At 36.8% G+C, this 14,539-nt stretch overlaps 1 protein-coding gene across 3 annotated transcripts in view; it reads left to right on the plus strand.

The window, feature by feature from the left end:
- bcam (basal cell adhesion molecule (Lutheran blood group)) overlaps window positions 1-14,539 on the plus strand; it is an 84,320-nt gene that overhangs the window by 53,902 nt on the left and 15,879 nt on the right. For all 3 annotated transcript variants that reach the window (XM_020940415.2, XM_055164007.1, XM_020940416.2), the window contains exons 2-3: window positions 11,654-11,784; window positions 12,314-12,530. In XM_020940415.2, coding sequence (XP_020796074.1) covers window positions 11,654-11,784; window positions 12,314-12,530 — 348 coding nt within the window. The remainder of the gene's footprint in view (window positions 1-11,653; window positions 11,785-12,313; window positions 12,531-14,539) is intronic.

The following is a 14,539-nucleotide window of genomic DNA, read 5'->3' on the forward strand; positions in this document are numbered from 1 at the left end:
GGGCCCTGGGTGACAAATGTTCAGCCTGAGTGGATCTGAAAGCCCTGTAAACACTGTATCCGCCTGCTAATGTTGTGCTATGGAACTGAGCACCCGCCACCACACCCTGCTGCCAAAACTGTACCCGTATATCCTCCTTCATAGTGGGCATACCAGAGTAGCGTTCAAGCAAAGTGACACTACAGTTTATAATAGGGCACTCGCAAAGACATATCAAGTAGTTGGTGGATTAATTACTCAATGATAGCATAAGAGTAGAAAGAGGCTGTGGGCTATCTAAGTATAGTGTAATTGCATATAGTCTAATACTTTACGATAAGAGGGGAGCTACCATAAGAGCAATGATTTCTAAGGAGATGACTTTGAGATGCATTACCCATGGAGAATAATAATGAAGTAAAGGCACTCTAACTGATTTTTATTGTCTGAATTTTTTAGAATATAGAACAGAACTAGTTCATTTTAAACAGTTTGCAGTGGTCCAAAGTTATTCCTCACTTATATTATGCATTCAGAGCATCCTAATTATTCACCACAATGGGTTTATAAGTGCTTTTCACTAGTTTCAGAGATCAGTGGGGAGTATTGCCGTGACACTAAAGGTAACAACAACTAGCATGCTAATTATTGGACAATGCCTTCTAATTAGATGCAGACAGCACACAGCAGACTTATGTTGACCTCATGAGCTGCTTATCTATAGCCTGATTCATCAGTCGGTTTCACTTTGTGGAAAATCGTCTGACCTCGCAGCATTAGGATTCGTTCGCTCAACAGTAGGCAGGTACTTTTTTATTTAACCAATCGCTGCTATTTGTTCGTGACGAATGTAAAAAGTCTCGTAGGAAGAAGGGCAATAACGTCTTTCCCCTTGATAAAATTCACCAAACATTCTCTTTGTCTCGGCTTTAAATCCTTGATCTTGGGAATCGTTGCCAACACAGAATGTACGGCTTTGTCTACATCCATCTCAATCACTTTTTTTTACTGTTGTGCTGTACCACAAAAGGGACCAAGACGGGTGTTTGAGTTTGACGTCATGACTTCATAACTCTTCACTGATTGGCCAGTGCGTGATCTACAACTTGCAAACCGTCTAGTGTATTCCGATTCCTGACTTAGTCGCTGGAGAGAATTGAAATTGAGCGGAGGCACTAGGTGGTGCCAGCCTGCCAAGCATATTTGTACTGGGCAAGACATCTTTTGTTCAAAAACACTGAAGAAATTGGGTACAGAAATTGACTTGGCAACATTGTAAAATTGCACATTACTGAACATCATTGCCAATATTTATGCTTTTTAAATTAAGACACTTTTCTGTTTTTTGGCAGCTTTCCTTCAGTTTTAACCAATTTAAGAGGATAAGGCAAGGGTATATGTCAAATAAATAATGTTTATGTGCTGTCCTATTGCTAAGATTCTCATTTCTTATCTGGCATTGAATGCATTGTACGAGTATCGTGTTTATCAATGTACACTTTAGACCTAAAGCCTTGGTAGGGGTCTGCACACTCAATTTTGACGGATAACTCCTTTTTGTAATACAGAAAAGGCTGCACCAGAGTAAATGTAGGGGAACCAATATGAAATGCTAGATGGAAGGTTATGTGTCCGTGTGACTTTGAGATGAAGGTTTTTCTGTAGGACGCTGTTTGCTTTGCCAACAAACGCACACACTGACACACGCACACAGGCACACACTAATCCGGTTATAGGGTTCAAGGATGTTTTGGGCTACACATAAATACAGGTACACTTATTGGGTTTCCATGCTTTTTGGGGATATTACATTGACTTTAATTTGACATAAATTTTCTGGAGCCTGATCTTAACCTTAGTCATATATACTTGCCTAACCTTAAAGAACAAATATGATTTAAAATGTACTCTTTTTTTTTTTTTTTTTTTAGCTTTTAACAATGTTATATTGTTGTCCCCTCATCAAAACATACCCGAAGTTGCATTTTGCCTCATTCACAATTGTTCCATTAATGCATGAATCTAATTTAAACCTCAAGCCATCACACAATTTGTTCTGAAGTGTTTTCCAAATGTAGATATTATTTGAAGTTAGAAAATATGAAATACTAATCTCAAGGTGTCAAAAAGCATGTTTAAAAGGGAATCCAAGCCACAAGAATACATATATACAGTAAGCCCATAAATCAATATCAAACAATGTAATTTACGTAATATAATAATAAAGGATTTACATCATGAAAACTTCATTTTTGTCCCCATAGCTAAAGCTGTTCCCCATAATGTGAGTGTTTGTACAGATTTTAGCCCCCACAGTGTGATAAATACGCGCTCCCTGTCTCTCCTATAGATCCGTTTACATTTACTCTGACATTGGTTTACCTTCACTGCACGCCCCCAGCACCACTATCCAGGTGTATAAATACAAACAGACGCTCCTATCTATAGAAGCTTATGTTGAGGTTGGTCAGGACAAGCTGGTCCCAATAGACAAAAGTTAAAGTGTCCTCATAAAGAGTTTGAAATACTCTGGGTGACGCTTATAGACACTAGGAATTAATAGACCGCGGAATCAGGAATGACATGGACTCTTATGTGGAGCTGACAGCTGGCTCCGTCATGGCTGGAGCTAGTCTCATATAATAACACCTATTGTTAGTAGTTGAATTTTTTGTTGCCATATTTTTGATAGCCTTATTATTTTTCAGGCAACCTGCAAAACATTTGAAATTTCCTTAGTCTGCTATGGATTATTATTCCAGACCATTATTCCATGGTCTACTATGTCATTTTCTATTGTCAAAGGTTTCAATGTTTTGCCATAGGTAAAGTTGTACTATTTATTCCTGGGGGAGTGTTTGTCCTTCTTGTCTCTATGGAGATGCTATTGCTTTGCTTGGAATGTTCCTCGGCATTGCATTAAACTTATCTATCACCATGGAGACAAATAGGTGGTGCTACCAGGACAAGTTACTGATCATATCTTGGCAGAGGTGATCCCACTCACATTTATTATAATAAATGCATGAAAGTTTAATGCCATACTGTGGAACATTCCAGGCAAAACAATAACATCTCCATGGTGATCAATCAATTGTACCACATTTTGAGTGTTAGTATTAGCCACCAAAAATTAACTGCTGTTAAATGTTTGTCACATTCTTTAACAAAGCTAATTGTCAAATTTATATTCTTTGCTCTTAAGTAGTAATTTGGTCTTATTGGCCAATTTTTTATCCAAACAAAGCAGGCAGCTCACGATGTCATTGACAAAGTGGAGTTTGCGTGCATCGTTAAGCCAATTAATTGCGCCTATACCAATGATTAACTTAGCATTTTTCATTTGTTTGTATTCTTATCTTACGGCCAGCTTCACACAGCATAGACTATTTTATCAACCCTTTTCCATTTCACATCTTCATATTCACTTGCAGACCATTTGTGCTCGGCTTGTTCAAGAATGCTCTTTGAGAATAGAAGAAAAGGAGTGGAAAAGGCTGCTGGTTTGATGTCCAGAATACAACAGTAGGTGCAGGAGGGGTCCCAAAGCTTGAGGGGAGAGGGGAGCTTTCCCATAATGAGAGACAGTAACAGACCCCACAGAATTCTGACTGGATATTAACTTTTTAGCAGACGTGGGACTGACACAGCTCTATGCACTTTTGAGCTCATGGTTCAGATCCTGTGGTATATTGTGGCTCTTGTGGTTGCTTTATAAATAAGACATGTATTATAGATATGGGGTAAGAGAGGGCTTTTGGTCACAGTCTTGAGCTCATCTGTCTCTGCTGTGTCAAACTCAAATCCACTGAATCAAATTAAGTGTCAGTGCTCTGGTTATGGCAGATGCTTCAGCTTGTCAGTTTATTTTATTATTATTTTTTCCCTTTTGTTTAGACTCAGCAGAGAATAAAACAACTCATGGGAGAAGAACAGACAGATAGGAAAAACAAGGCTTTGACATGGTGTAATGAGTAGAATAACCTGATGATTACTTGTGCTTGGATTCAAAACAATAAAATCAACAATTCACTGATATGTATTCATGAAAGATACTGTCATATAGTTTATAATATTTTATAATACATAATAGTGTTGACATGATACTAGAATGTAAACTCAATTTTGATACTAAGTAATAGAGTTGATACTCAATACAGATTCCGATACCCCACAGTGATAATTAAAAATACTCTTTAGACACTTCAGGCAATAGAATGTAATTTTCAGTACCTGTGACCTTATATCTGTGTAATCCCTCAGTTGTCCAGGTTTTCTAGTGTAGATAATTACCTCAGATGAGTATCTAGTTTCCGTATTAGTTTTGGTATCTGATTTTCAATACTTTAACAACCCTAATGTATAATGTAAACAAAAGTGGTGGGCTAGTCTGAAGATAATGTAATCCCAAGTAAATCATTTTAATTCATTCCTTGACATGTTGGGTGGATTAAATACACAGTAATGTTGTTGTAAATCACTGTGAGAATTGGGAGACTAACATGTTAGTGCTCAATTTAATACTGATAAATAGGAACTCAAACGTATTTTCACATTTTAGTTGTCAAGTCTTCCAATTTTACAAAAAAAAAAGGAAAAAAAAAAATCTTTTTGTCGCTTCAATTACTTTGTTGTCTACTTCCTAGACCATGTGACAGTCTGAATCTGAATATCAATGAAACACTTGGTTAAAAAAACAAAAAAAAAGACTATCCCAAATTGATTTTTCTGTAACTCACATGTTTACCATTTTTGGCTTGCTCTTTTTTGGAGGGGGTAACTAGTCACAGCTCACCACAGCAGCCCAGCTCTGGCACTTTCACTAAATCGGATTATACGCTGTGCGTCAGCTAACGAGACCCCCCTGCAGCAGAGGGCCCCTACCCAAGACCACCTCCACCCCCCTACACAACACATACACACGCTTGAAGTTTACATGATCTGTGGGGACATGACATTGACCTACAAACATTTCACTAGTATCGTCACAATATAAACATTTGAAACTCTATTTCAGTACTAACACATAGACTTGATACTCAATACACATTATGATACTACAGTGATAATTAAAAATGCATTATTTTAAACAATAGACTGCCATTTTTAAAACAAACTAATCATACTTTCTTCATTATACCATGTCTTAACTAGTTCTGAGTTTACTATGTTCAAAATCATTCTAAAACTGTTCAGAAAAGGTACAATTTTGTCCTATTTATGTCACATTTTTCAGTGTCGACTTTCTAGTAGTTTCGATACTCATTTACTATTCATATCTGAGTACTTTTGACAACCTTATTCCTGACCTATACCTACTACTTCCCTAACCTTAGCCTAAACCCTAGTTTAGCCCACACCCTAACTTCTAACCATGATCTAATATTGAAGCATTTTACCACACAGGCACTAAATCTTTCAGAGCAATAAGTCCCTACAAAATGAATGTATACAGACTTCATTCCCCACACTGTGACAAATATCCGCCCGTATACTTGAACCTGAAACCATACACAGAAACAATCGCCCATACAGTAGTAACCAGAGGGCTCCATAATTACCCTTTAATTGCCTGTGTCTGTCTGTCCAGCTGCTACATCACAGAGAGGCAGCACCATTGATCAGCCTGGACATGAGCATATTGTGAGTGACACTTGAACATGTGTGTGTGCTAAATAATAGGGAGGCGACCCAGGCACAGAATGGAATAGAATTAAATGAAAAAAAAAAAAAAAAAAAGTTTCAACAGGAAGTGAGTCAGGGTCATGGACATGTGCTGCAGATGGTTCACTGTTAAACAAACACAGTCTCCGCCACACTCAGGAAAGTAAATATTGGGAGCTGTTATTAAAATAAATGATACCGTAGATGCTTTCAAGTGCCATAAAGCGTAATCTAGTACAGTATTGTCATAAAAGTGGACAAATCTGTGCTTAAAGGTGCACTATGTAACTTTTTGATTGGGTACTCATCACCTAAATAAGTAAAGAAAAACAGGCATTCTGACTGTGAGCGGGTTTACCTCTCCGCAGATCTGACCTGTAACTTGGTCTGGTTTGGTCTCCATGAAGATAGAAAGGTTTAATACCATACTGTGAAAGTTTCCAGACAAAGCATCTCCATGGAGAAAAGCATTTGACACACCCACTGCCAGAAAAGTTACATAATGCACCTTTAAAGCTAGTACAATATTTATTTAATTGGAAAGAAAATAATCTTTTTTTTTTTCTCAAATTTTAGGTACAGTTTATTTATGTTATTTTTTGGTTTAGTTCTGTCTGCCAAGATAATTTATCAGAAGGTTGGCAATTTGATTTCCTTTGCATAATGTCCTTGGGCAACACACTTTACTCTCGCCTTTGATATACAGCATGTTCAAGGTGCAGAATTTCTAAATAATGTTCAAACTTGATACTAAGGCATGATACTCCATACCAATTTTGATATTACAATAAGTAAAACGTCACTCATTTTAGACTGGAAAACACAAAATAATTGTATTTTAATCACCACATGGTCTTCCAGTCCTATAAGTTAAATATATAGACTAAACATTGTAAACTACTCTAAAGTAATCTGATATCTGATAAGATCTGCAGATTTTTTGGGGTGATATATAACACTGATTTGGAATATTTTCCTCAAATGAAGTAATTTAAATTGACTACAAACTCAATGCACTGCCCTTTTTTAAACCACGAATCTATAAAAAAGCAGTGTCGTCAAATATTTTCAGTTTTCAGTTAGTTTTGTGCATAAGCAGATGATTGACCAAAACTAAATATTGTGCAGAAAACAAAAAGTACAAATATCGACCATATATCTCGACCAACCAGTATATCGATCTATCTCTAATTTGTAAAATGATTTTTCTTGACAAACCTACTTCCAAATCTGTGCCAAAAAAAAGTTGGCATCTTACACTCAAGAAAAAAAAAAAAAAATCTGTGCAAAGACTGAAAAATTACATAGCTCAGCAGAGTATTATATAGTCTTAACATGCTAAAACCTAACTCAGCATGCAATAAAATCCCTGTCTAATGATAGCAGCAGCTTTGGCAGTACAATTTCTCATCTTGTTACTGGGAGTGTTTTCAAAGTACCAGGTAACCCGGTTAGGGCCTGTCTGCCTTGCTTAATTCACTGTGGTGTGTGTGTCTGACTGTGTATTTTTCCCATGTCAAATTTACCGCACTCCAAAAAATCTTTAGTTTACTCACACATTCTGGTCCGTTTGCTCATCTGGATGGTTGTTTGTGTTGGCACGACAACAGAGAGAGATTCTCTTTTGGGCGCAGTCCCTCCAACAAACTGGGCACATGCGAGTGGATTTGTACCAGTGAATGTTAGTTCATTCAGAGCACAGAGAGGATACATGTTGACAAGATGGAACAAGGGAGACAAATTGGAAGTCTAGACAGGCCTGTGGGATCTAACGCGCTAACAATGATGAATTAGTCTGAGCTGTGTTGAGTCAAGTTTCATATCTAAGGCGAGACAAATGAATAGTGAAAATGCTGAAAGAAAAAAATGGATTGACAGGCAATAATTATAACCACAAGGCATCATAATTTCTCCTTTTTTTTTTTTTTTTTCAACATCTCAAGCCATAACAAAGGTGCACTATATAAATTTATGGTGATGTGTACATCAACTGCTTGTCTCCATGGAGATGATAGTACTTTGTCTGGAATGTTTCACAGTGTGGCAACATACTTTTTATCTTGCATTTATTCAGTTTATGTGTTTATATTGCTCTAAATACAAAATCTGAAATTTTATTGTCAACATCATTACCTCTCCACAGATCTGACCTGTAACTTGGACTGGTGGACCTGTCTGTATTCATGGAGATGTTTAGGTTTAATGACATATTGTGTAACATTGCTGGGGGAAAAAAATTTAATATTCATGGAGACAATCTGTTGATAAGACCTTTCACTAGAAAAATTAACATAGTGCTTCAAAAACATACACTGATTACTGTGATTGGACTCGCCTCTCCACAGATCTCACCTCTAACTTGGCTTAGTGTGACGCCTGCATGTTTCTATGGCACTAGACAAGCTTAAAGCCAGTGTGGATCATTTCTGACGAAGCAATCAAATTTCCATAGAGACAAGCAACTAGTACTTTCCCCTGCAATAGAAAAGTTACATAGTGCATTTGGTTGGGGGTCCATCGCCTGCTTGTTTCTGTGGATATGCCATTGCTTTGCTGGTATGTTCCACAGCATGACATTAAACATTAAATTACACATGGTTTTATAGCACAAAAATACCTTGAAAAACAGGCATTTTGACTGTGAGCATTTAATCCTCAGATTTAACCTGTAACTTGACCTGGTTTCGTCCCCATAAAGATAGCAAGGTTTACTATCATACTGTGAAACATTCCAGTCAAAGCAATAACATCTCCATGGAGAGAAGCATTTGACAGAACCTCCACCAGAGCATCAATGCACTGAGATTGTAGCTCTGAAATGATCCCTTGATAGCCTTGTATCTCTACCAACACTATTATTATATGACCAGTGTGTTCTGTGATGTTTTCCAATGGCTCCAAATGGCTGCAATTGGCTAACATTTTGACCTATATCACCCTAGTTGTCATATTACAGTTTTCAAACCATCATACAGTTTTGACATCGGCCCTAATTATCTCTTCTGTATGTCTTGTTTGCCATGTCATTTCCTCCCAGCCGCTACTGCTTGCGTACTGTACAGTGATAACAAGGTGTCCATCTGCTCCTCTTCATAAAATCCCACCACCGCTCTTTCATCTCTGCAGTTCGCTGGTCTCTCATTAAAACCTCTACGCTAAGCTAAGTCTGTCTTTCCACTGCTGCAAGCATATAAACACATCTAAATTATTTAAAGACAAGATTCGTAGTCCAGAAATCGATCGCATGGTTAATTTATGGAATCATATTTGGGGCTGTGGTCTTCATTAGCAATCCAAATGTCCCAAATGTTAGTAAAATTGGAATGTATTAAGTTTAAGGTTGCTGAATTTTCAGCATAGATATAGTTTGGGGATTAAGAGAGAAGACGATGCATCTATTATTAACACTGTACTGACGTCTCTTTCTGCAAAGGTGTGTGTCTTGAAAAATATGACTAAAGTTGTTAAAATTGCCATGAGACGGTGTAATCCTTCATTCGTCCAAGTGTGATTCAGTGTAGAGAAGGTTTCATCTGGACTCTATTTTTTCAATATATGTATATATTTTTTTAACCATGGTCTTGACAAATAAATGTATTTCAATTAGGTATAGGTATAGTTTACTTTTTTTTCACATCATTATGGTAAAAAATAGTTTAATTTGCATCTAGACTGACCCCATGTGGCTGGAGTTAGCATTGTTTTGTCAATTAGTACTGATTTGGTGACTCAGTCAAAACTGATCATTTGTTAACCCATCCAGAATGAATCTTGCTAATATATTTATTTATTTCCAACTTAGAAGTCTCTATGTCATAGCAGAAGAATAACGAAACAAATCAGACAACACATAACACTGCAATGTGGTGAACAACATTTCTAGACATTTATAACACCCATTTCAAGTTGATTCAAATCAGATAGTGCAAATCTTGAGAACATGTTTTCCTTATGTTGTCCAGCTCTTATTGCGTTTCTATTTAAATTAGCTTATGTAAGTGAGGTTGCCCTTAGACTTTCTTGTCCCACTGGACCCTCTATTGTCTCAGTGCTTAGATCTGGGACACATTGTGCATCCTAATGTCTGGTCTGAAAAGAAGCTATGCTCTGTTTTAGTCAGCTGGCTCTTCCCTCTGTCCTCTGGGCCACTTCACACTTTTACTGCTGCTCGGGGATTCTCCTGTGGGCTCATAAACAACCTGGTAACAAGTCTGTAGCCAAACTAGAAGAAATGGATCTAATCTGCAACCTGTAACTAACTGAGTTCTTAGTGGACATTGTTAGCTAGATTTAAAATAATAGAAAGTAATGAGTAAGTAAATTTTCTTTGGTTTTGTTGTGAAACATAGTGCAGAACAGAATACTAACATTACTAACCATATTTTTACTGCTTTATATTTTATTCAAAGTCTGATGCTTTTCATTATTTACAGTACTTTTTTTGAGAAATCTGAGAACAGATTTGCACCTAAAATATGATATAAAGCAGACTTATTTATTATTTGTCTGGGAGGATTTAAAAGTTCATATCGAACCTATTTGCTATTAAGATTGGCAGCCCCATACAAAATAATACAACCCAAATGACAACGGCGGCACCCACGACAACTTGTAGAATAAGGTCACTACAAAATTGTTGCACTATTTTTGTTTATTCAAAAAACTGATAAAAGACAAAAGACAAACAATACACACCATATTGTACACCTTTAAACATTAAAAATGTAAGTATCTATGTAATCTTTTAGTCTCTATTTATCTCCATAAGTATTTATCATACTTATCCTATGTTGCTTTCAAGGTTATTTCTGTAAACATGTGCGGTCCATGTTCCGTTCCCTGAGGCACACCTCTTTTATCACCTGTCGTCTCTAAAGCCTAATATCTGCCTGTATGTTTGCTTTATTGTCCCTGTGTGGGTGTATACAGTATATGTTTCAAGTCAAGGAGCTGCTCAGTGTAATCACAGGGCGCTGCAGTGTTTAAAGTGTGTGTATGTGTGTGTAGGTGTATGTAACAGCCCAGGGCGTTTGAGGAAAGGCGTGCTGGGTGTGCTGATAAAGTCCTGTCCCCACAGCTTGTAACACCCCGCTTAACTGCCGGAAACCCCAAGGACAGTTGACAAACATGGCAGCCTTCAGTACAGTAACAGAGGGGACACGCTACAGTCATTCTGATTTCATGGTGTCCGTCCCCCAACCCTTTAATGTAATGACGCGAGGCAAGAAGTGAAGTGGGTTTAGCCAAATGAAAATGCATATTACACATACTATTATTATTTTTGGTTGCCAATGTTATAATGAAAAGAAGAAAATACATTAATGGTTGTGTTTTCAAATGAGTATTCACCTAAAGAAGAATTATTTTTTGATAAAAGACTCCCATGCATTTCAGAATATGTTTACTATGGGTGTAATTTACAAGGTTAGCAGGTTGTGTACATAATAAAACTAATAAGATTGTATCTTAAGTGATTTAAAATTTGCAAACGTTAAATTTATAATTTAGTTCATAGGCTAATTGTGATTTTTCTGACAAGCATTGCAATTGTGGATAGATTTGCAATTTATGTTTTGATAATAGAATTTTGTTTAAAGTTCACATTTAAAATGTCTCATGAAGAACTGACAACGAGACTGAAATATAAAGGATATGCAAGAATCATATCTCAGAACATGTTTGTACAGATCTAAACTAGAGAGTTAGCAGGTTTTTTTATGCAGAATAAAAGAGGATATTTTGTTGTTTGTGGAAGAAATTATGGGGCTTAAATTGCAGCCTTACCGATTTGCTAATGGCGTCTATTCAAATTATAATTTCTATTTAATTGTAATTAGTTTTAGCCCATAGCCCTAGTGCACACTATGCACACTGACACATCCTTTGGCAACTTTTCTGCCCTTGACTTTCTCATTCTTCCAACCCCAGGCTTTCTACCAAATTAACTTTGTCATCATCTCACTGCTCATATGAATCATATTAATAACCTTGTGTTTTGTGTTTTTTATAGTTTGCAGTGGAGCCGTGATTGTCAAAGTGACTCCCACAATAGAAGTGATCAAAGGAGAAACGGCCCAACTGCCCTGCACCCACACTGTCACCCCATCGGCAGCCAGCTCCATCGTAGTCGAGTGGTACATTGTAAGTGAAAGTATTTATTTTATATTATATTTATTAATTTTTTTATGTACGTATGCAGGGCAGTAGGCGGGGGGTAAAAAGAGGTTTGTTGTCCCGGGCCCCAAGGTTTTAGGGGACTTGTTTCTTAAGTACAGATACCAGAGCAAAAAAAAAAAAAAAAAGTTTAAGTCAAAGTATCACATGAAAAAATCTACCAATTAAAAAAAATACTTAAAGAGTAAAAAGTTAAAGTATTTTGCACACATTTTGAAATATTATAAGACTTCAAATGTGGGGGTGTGGGGTGGGGGGTAGGGGGGGTCTGTTTTCCATTCTATAATCTACTTAAGTAAAATACAGATGCCTAAAACATTTACTTAAGTATAGAACTTTACTACTTTTACTTCGTTCCCTTCCACCACTGCATTTTAATAATCTGATAACTCCAGAAAACAATGATTTAATTGATGTGTGCATGTAAACACAGTCACTGTGAACACAACTCATTCCTAATTCTAACCACAGATATATATTATTTGCTTTCTCGTAGGAGGACCTGGATGCGAACAGGAAGCGGGTTGCATTCAGTCAGGGGGGTCAAAGCAAAACCGATGGGGACACCCCTCTGTCTAGTCGTAGCTCGATTGGGGAGGACTTCACCTTGACCATCACATCTGTGCAGCCCTCGGACGAATACAAATTCTACTGCCAGGTTACCGCGGGACCAGCTGGCGTGAATGAGGCTGCTACGGAGCTCAAAGTATTCTGTGAGTGTGACCTCTGACTGTTGGCATGGCCTTTACCTGACCTTTTCAAACCATATATGTGATTTATGATTGAACTGTCACTTGCACTAAATGTCTTTGAGCTATGTGTTTGTTCATGCATATATTTCTTAAGGGTTTTGTACAGGGAATGTGACAATATTGACAAAGAAATTATTATCATTATTATAAAATTATATCTATAATCTCATGGACTTTTGTGGACATTATATTATGTATATATTTAAACTGAAAAATCATGTATTTGTATTTGAGTGGTGTTTTGTTTTATTCATTCATGTATGAGTAATCCTTTATTATTAGTCTGTCTACATCTCCAAAGCTCAAAATGCTCTGTTCCACCTTGTGATGTCATGAAATAGAAGGTTTCAAGTTTTACCTTTTATCTTTTGTTCAGTGCTTAAAGACAGATTGAGAGAAATATTACAATATCACAATGACATCTGAATTATTTTGATGATTTTGAAGACTTTATCATATTTTTACACTTGGGGGTAACTCATTTTTTCCCTAGAGGTCAATTAACCCCTCTTTAATTACTCTTACTGATAGTTCAATCTCATCTGTCATGTATGGTTCATGTCACCATAATAAAAAACGAAAATATATCACTGAGGAGCCTTGAGTTTAGCTTGGTGCAAACTGGCAGGCAGCTCTTTAATCCTACCTTAAGCACACGCCTGTCTAGACTGCACCGCTTTAACTTTCTATCTGATTTTACATTCTAAGGAGAGTTAAGAAAGGAAGTATTATTGACATTTATTCCCCCCAAGCTCTGACTTTAAAGTGATAAAATGGGCTTTTCAGTCTGAGACACTGTGTAAAGTGGTGTTTGAGAAAAGCTCTGTATAGAACACTGATTAGCAATAGGAGAAAACCAGCTGCTTTCACAAAAGCTGTTCAAGACTAGTTAGATGCAAGATGTGAATGTGCCAGATGTTACACTGTTACACAAAAAAACACACTTTATTTTAGCTTATCCAGAGCATGTGTGAGCTGTGGTATTTCCCATGTACTAGTATTTCAGCAAAAACCTTCCCCAGCACAGATATGTTTTATAAGCAGATCTTGAGGTAAAATTAAGTCAGATGCTTACAGTCTGCAAGCCTGCAAACGTTTAACTATCCGAAAATCAGGAAGTGCACGGTCAGCATGGTAGTTGTTGTTAGCGTTACTGTGACAGTAAACTCTGCTCTGGCCTCTGAAAGAAAGTTGTGAAAAGCACTTATAAACTGAATAAGCAAGTAATAATTTTGGACCACTGCAAACCCTTTAAAATGAACTAGTTCTACAAAGTACAAAGCCTTTAAATTAACTCAGTGCTAGTATAGAACCATAGTAGAACCATCATTTTTCTCAAGTCATCGTAAACACAGCATCATTTAAACATAAAACCTTTATAAACTGTAAAAGATTAGCCTTAAGATGCCTGCTAGATAGCACAATAAAATGAAGAATGAAAAACACCGGATAGACACAGGACCATTTGCTTATCTGTCGTTAATATCATATTACCTAAACAACTATATACTTTGTAAGCAGCTAATTGCGAGCATTCTAATTGCCATTCACAAATGTACTATTTATCTTAAACATATAATTGCGGCTGTGATATGAAAATCTCTCCCAAAACCTATTCAATGAAGCAAAATAGACTTAGACACATTTTATTGATCCACAAGGGAAATTATTTGGATGCAGTACCTCACTCATCACAATACGTATAATATAATAACAAATAGAGCAAATATAAATTATAATAGAGATTCAAAATAAGTGTCAAAAGTAGTAAGATTGGTGTCAAATATGACATAATAACTGCACAGTGGTACAAAATATATCTGGGCTATATACAAGAGGTGAAAAGTGAAACAGTGAAAAGATGAAATAGTGATTGACATTACAGAACGGTCCAGCTAAGTCTTGTTTCAAATCCCTATGCTACACCCCAGAGGCGGAAAGCTGCTGCAGGTAGTAAACGTCTGACCTTG

The sequence above is a fragment of the Boleophthalmus pectinirostris genome, unplaced genomic scaffold, assembly GCF_026225935.1.
Source record: "Boleophthalmus pectinirostris isolate CB_2022bp ecotype Guang Dong unplaced genomic scaffold, ASM2622593v1 HiC_scaffold_6, whole genome shotgun sequence".
In the NCBI taxonomy this organism is placed as follows: domain Eukaryota; kingdom Metazoa; phylum Chordata; class Actinopteri; order Gobiiformes; family Gobiidae; genus Boleophthalmus; species Boleophthalmus pectinirostris.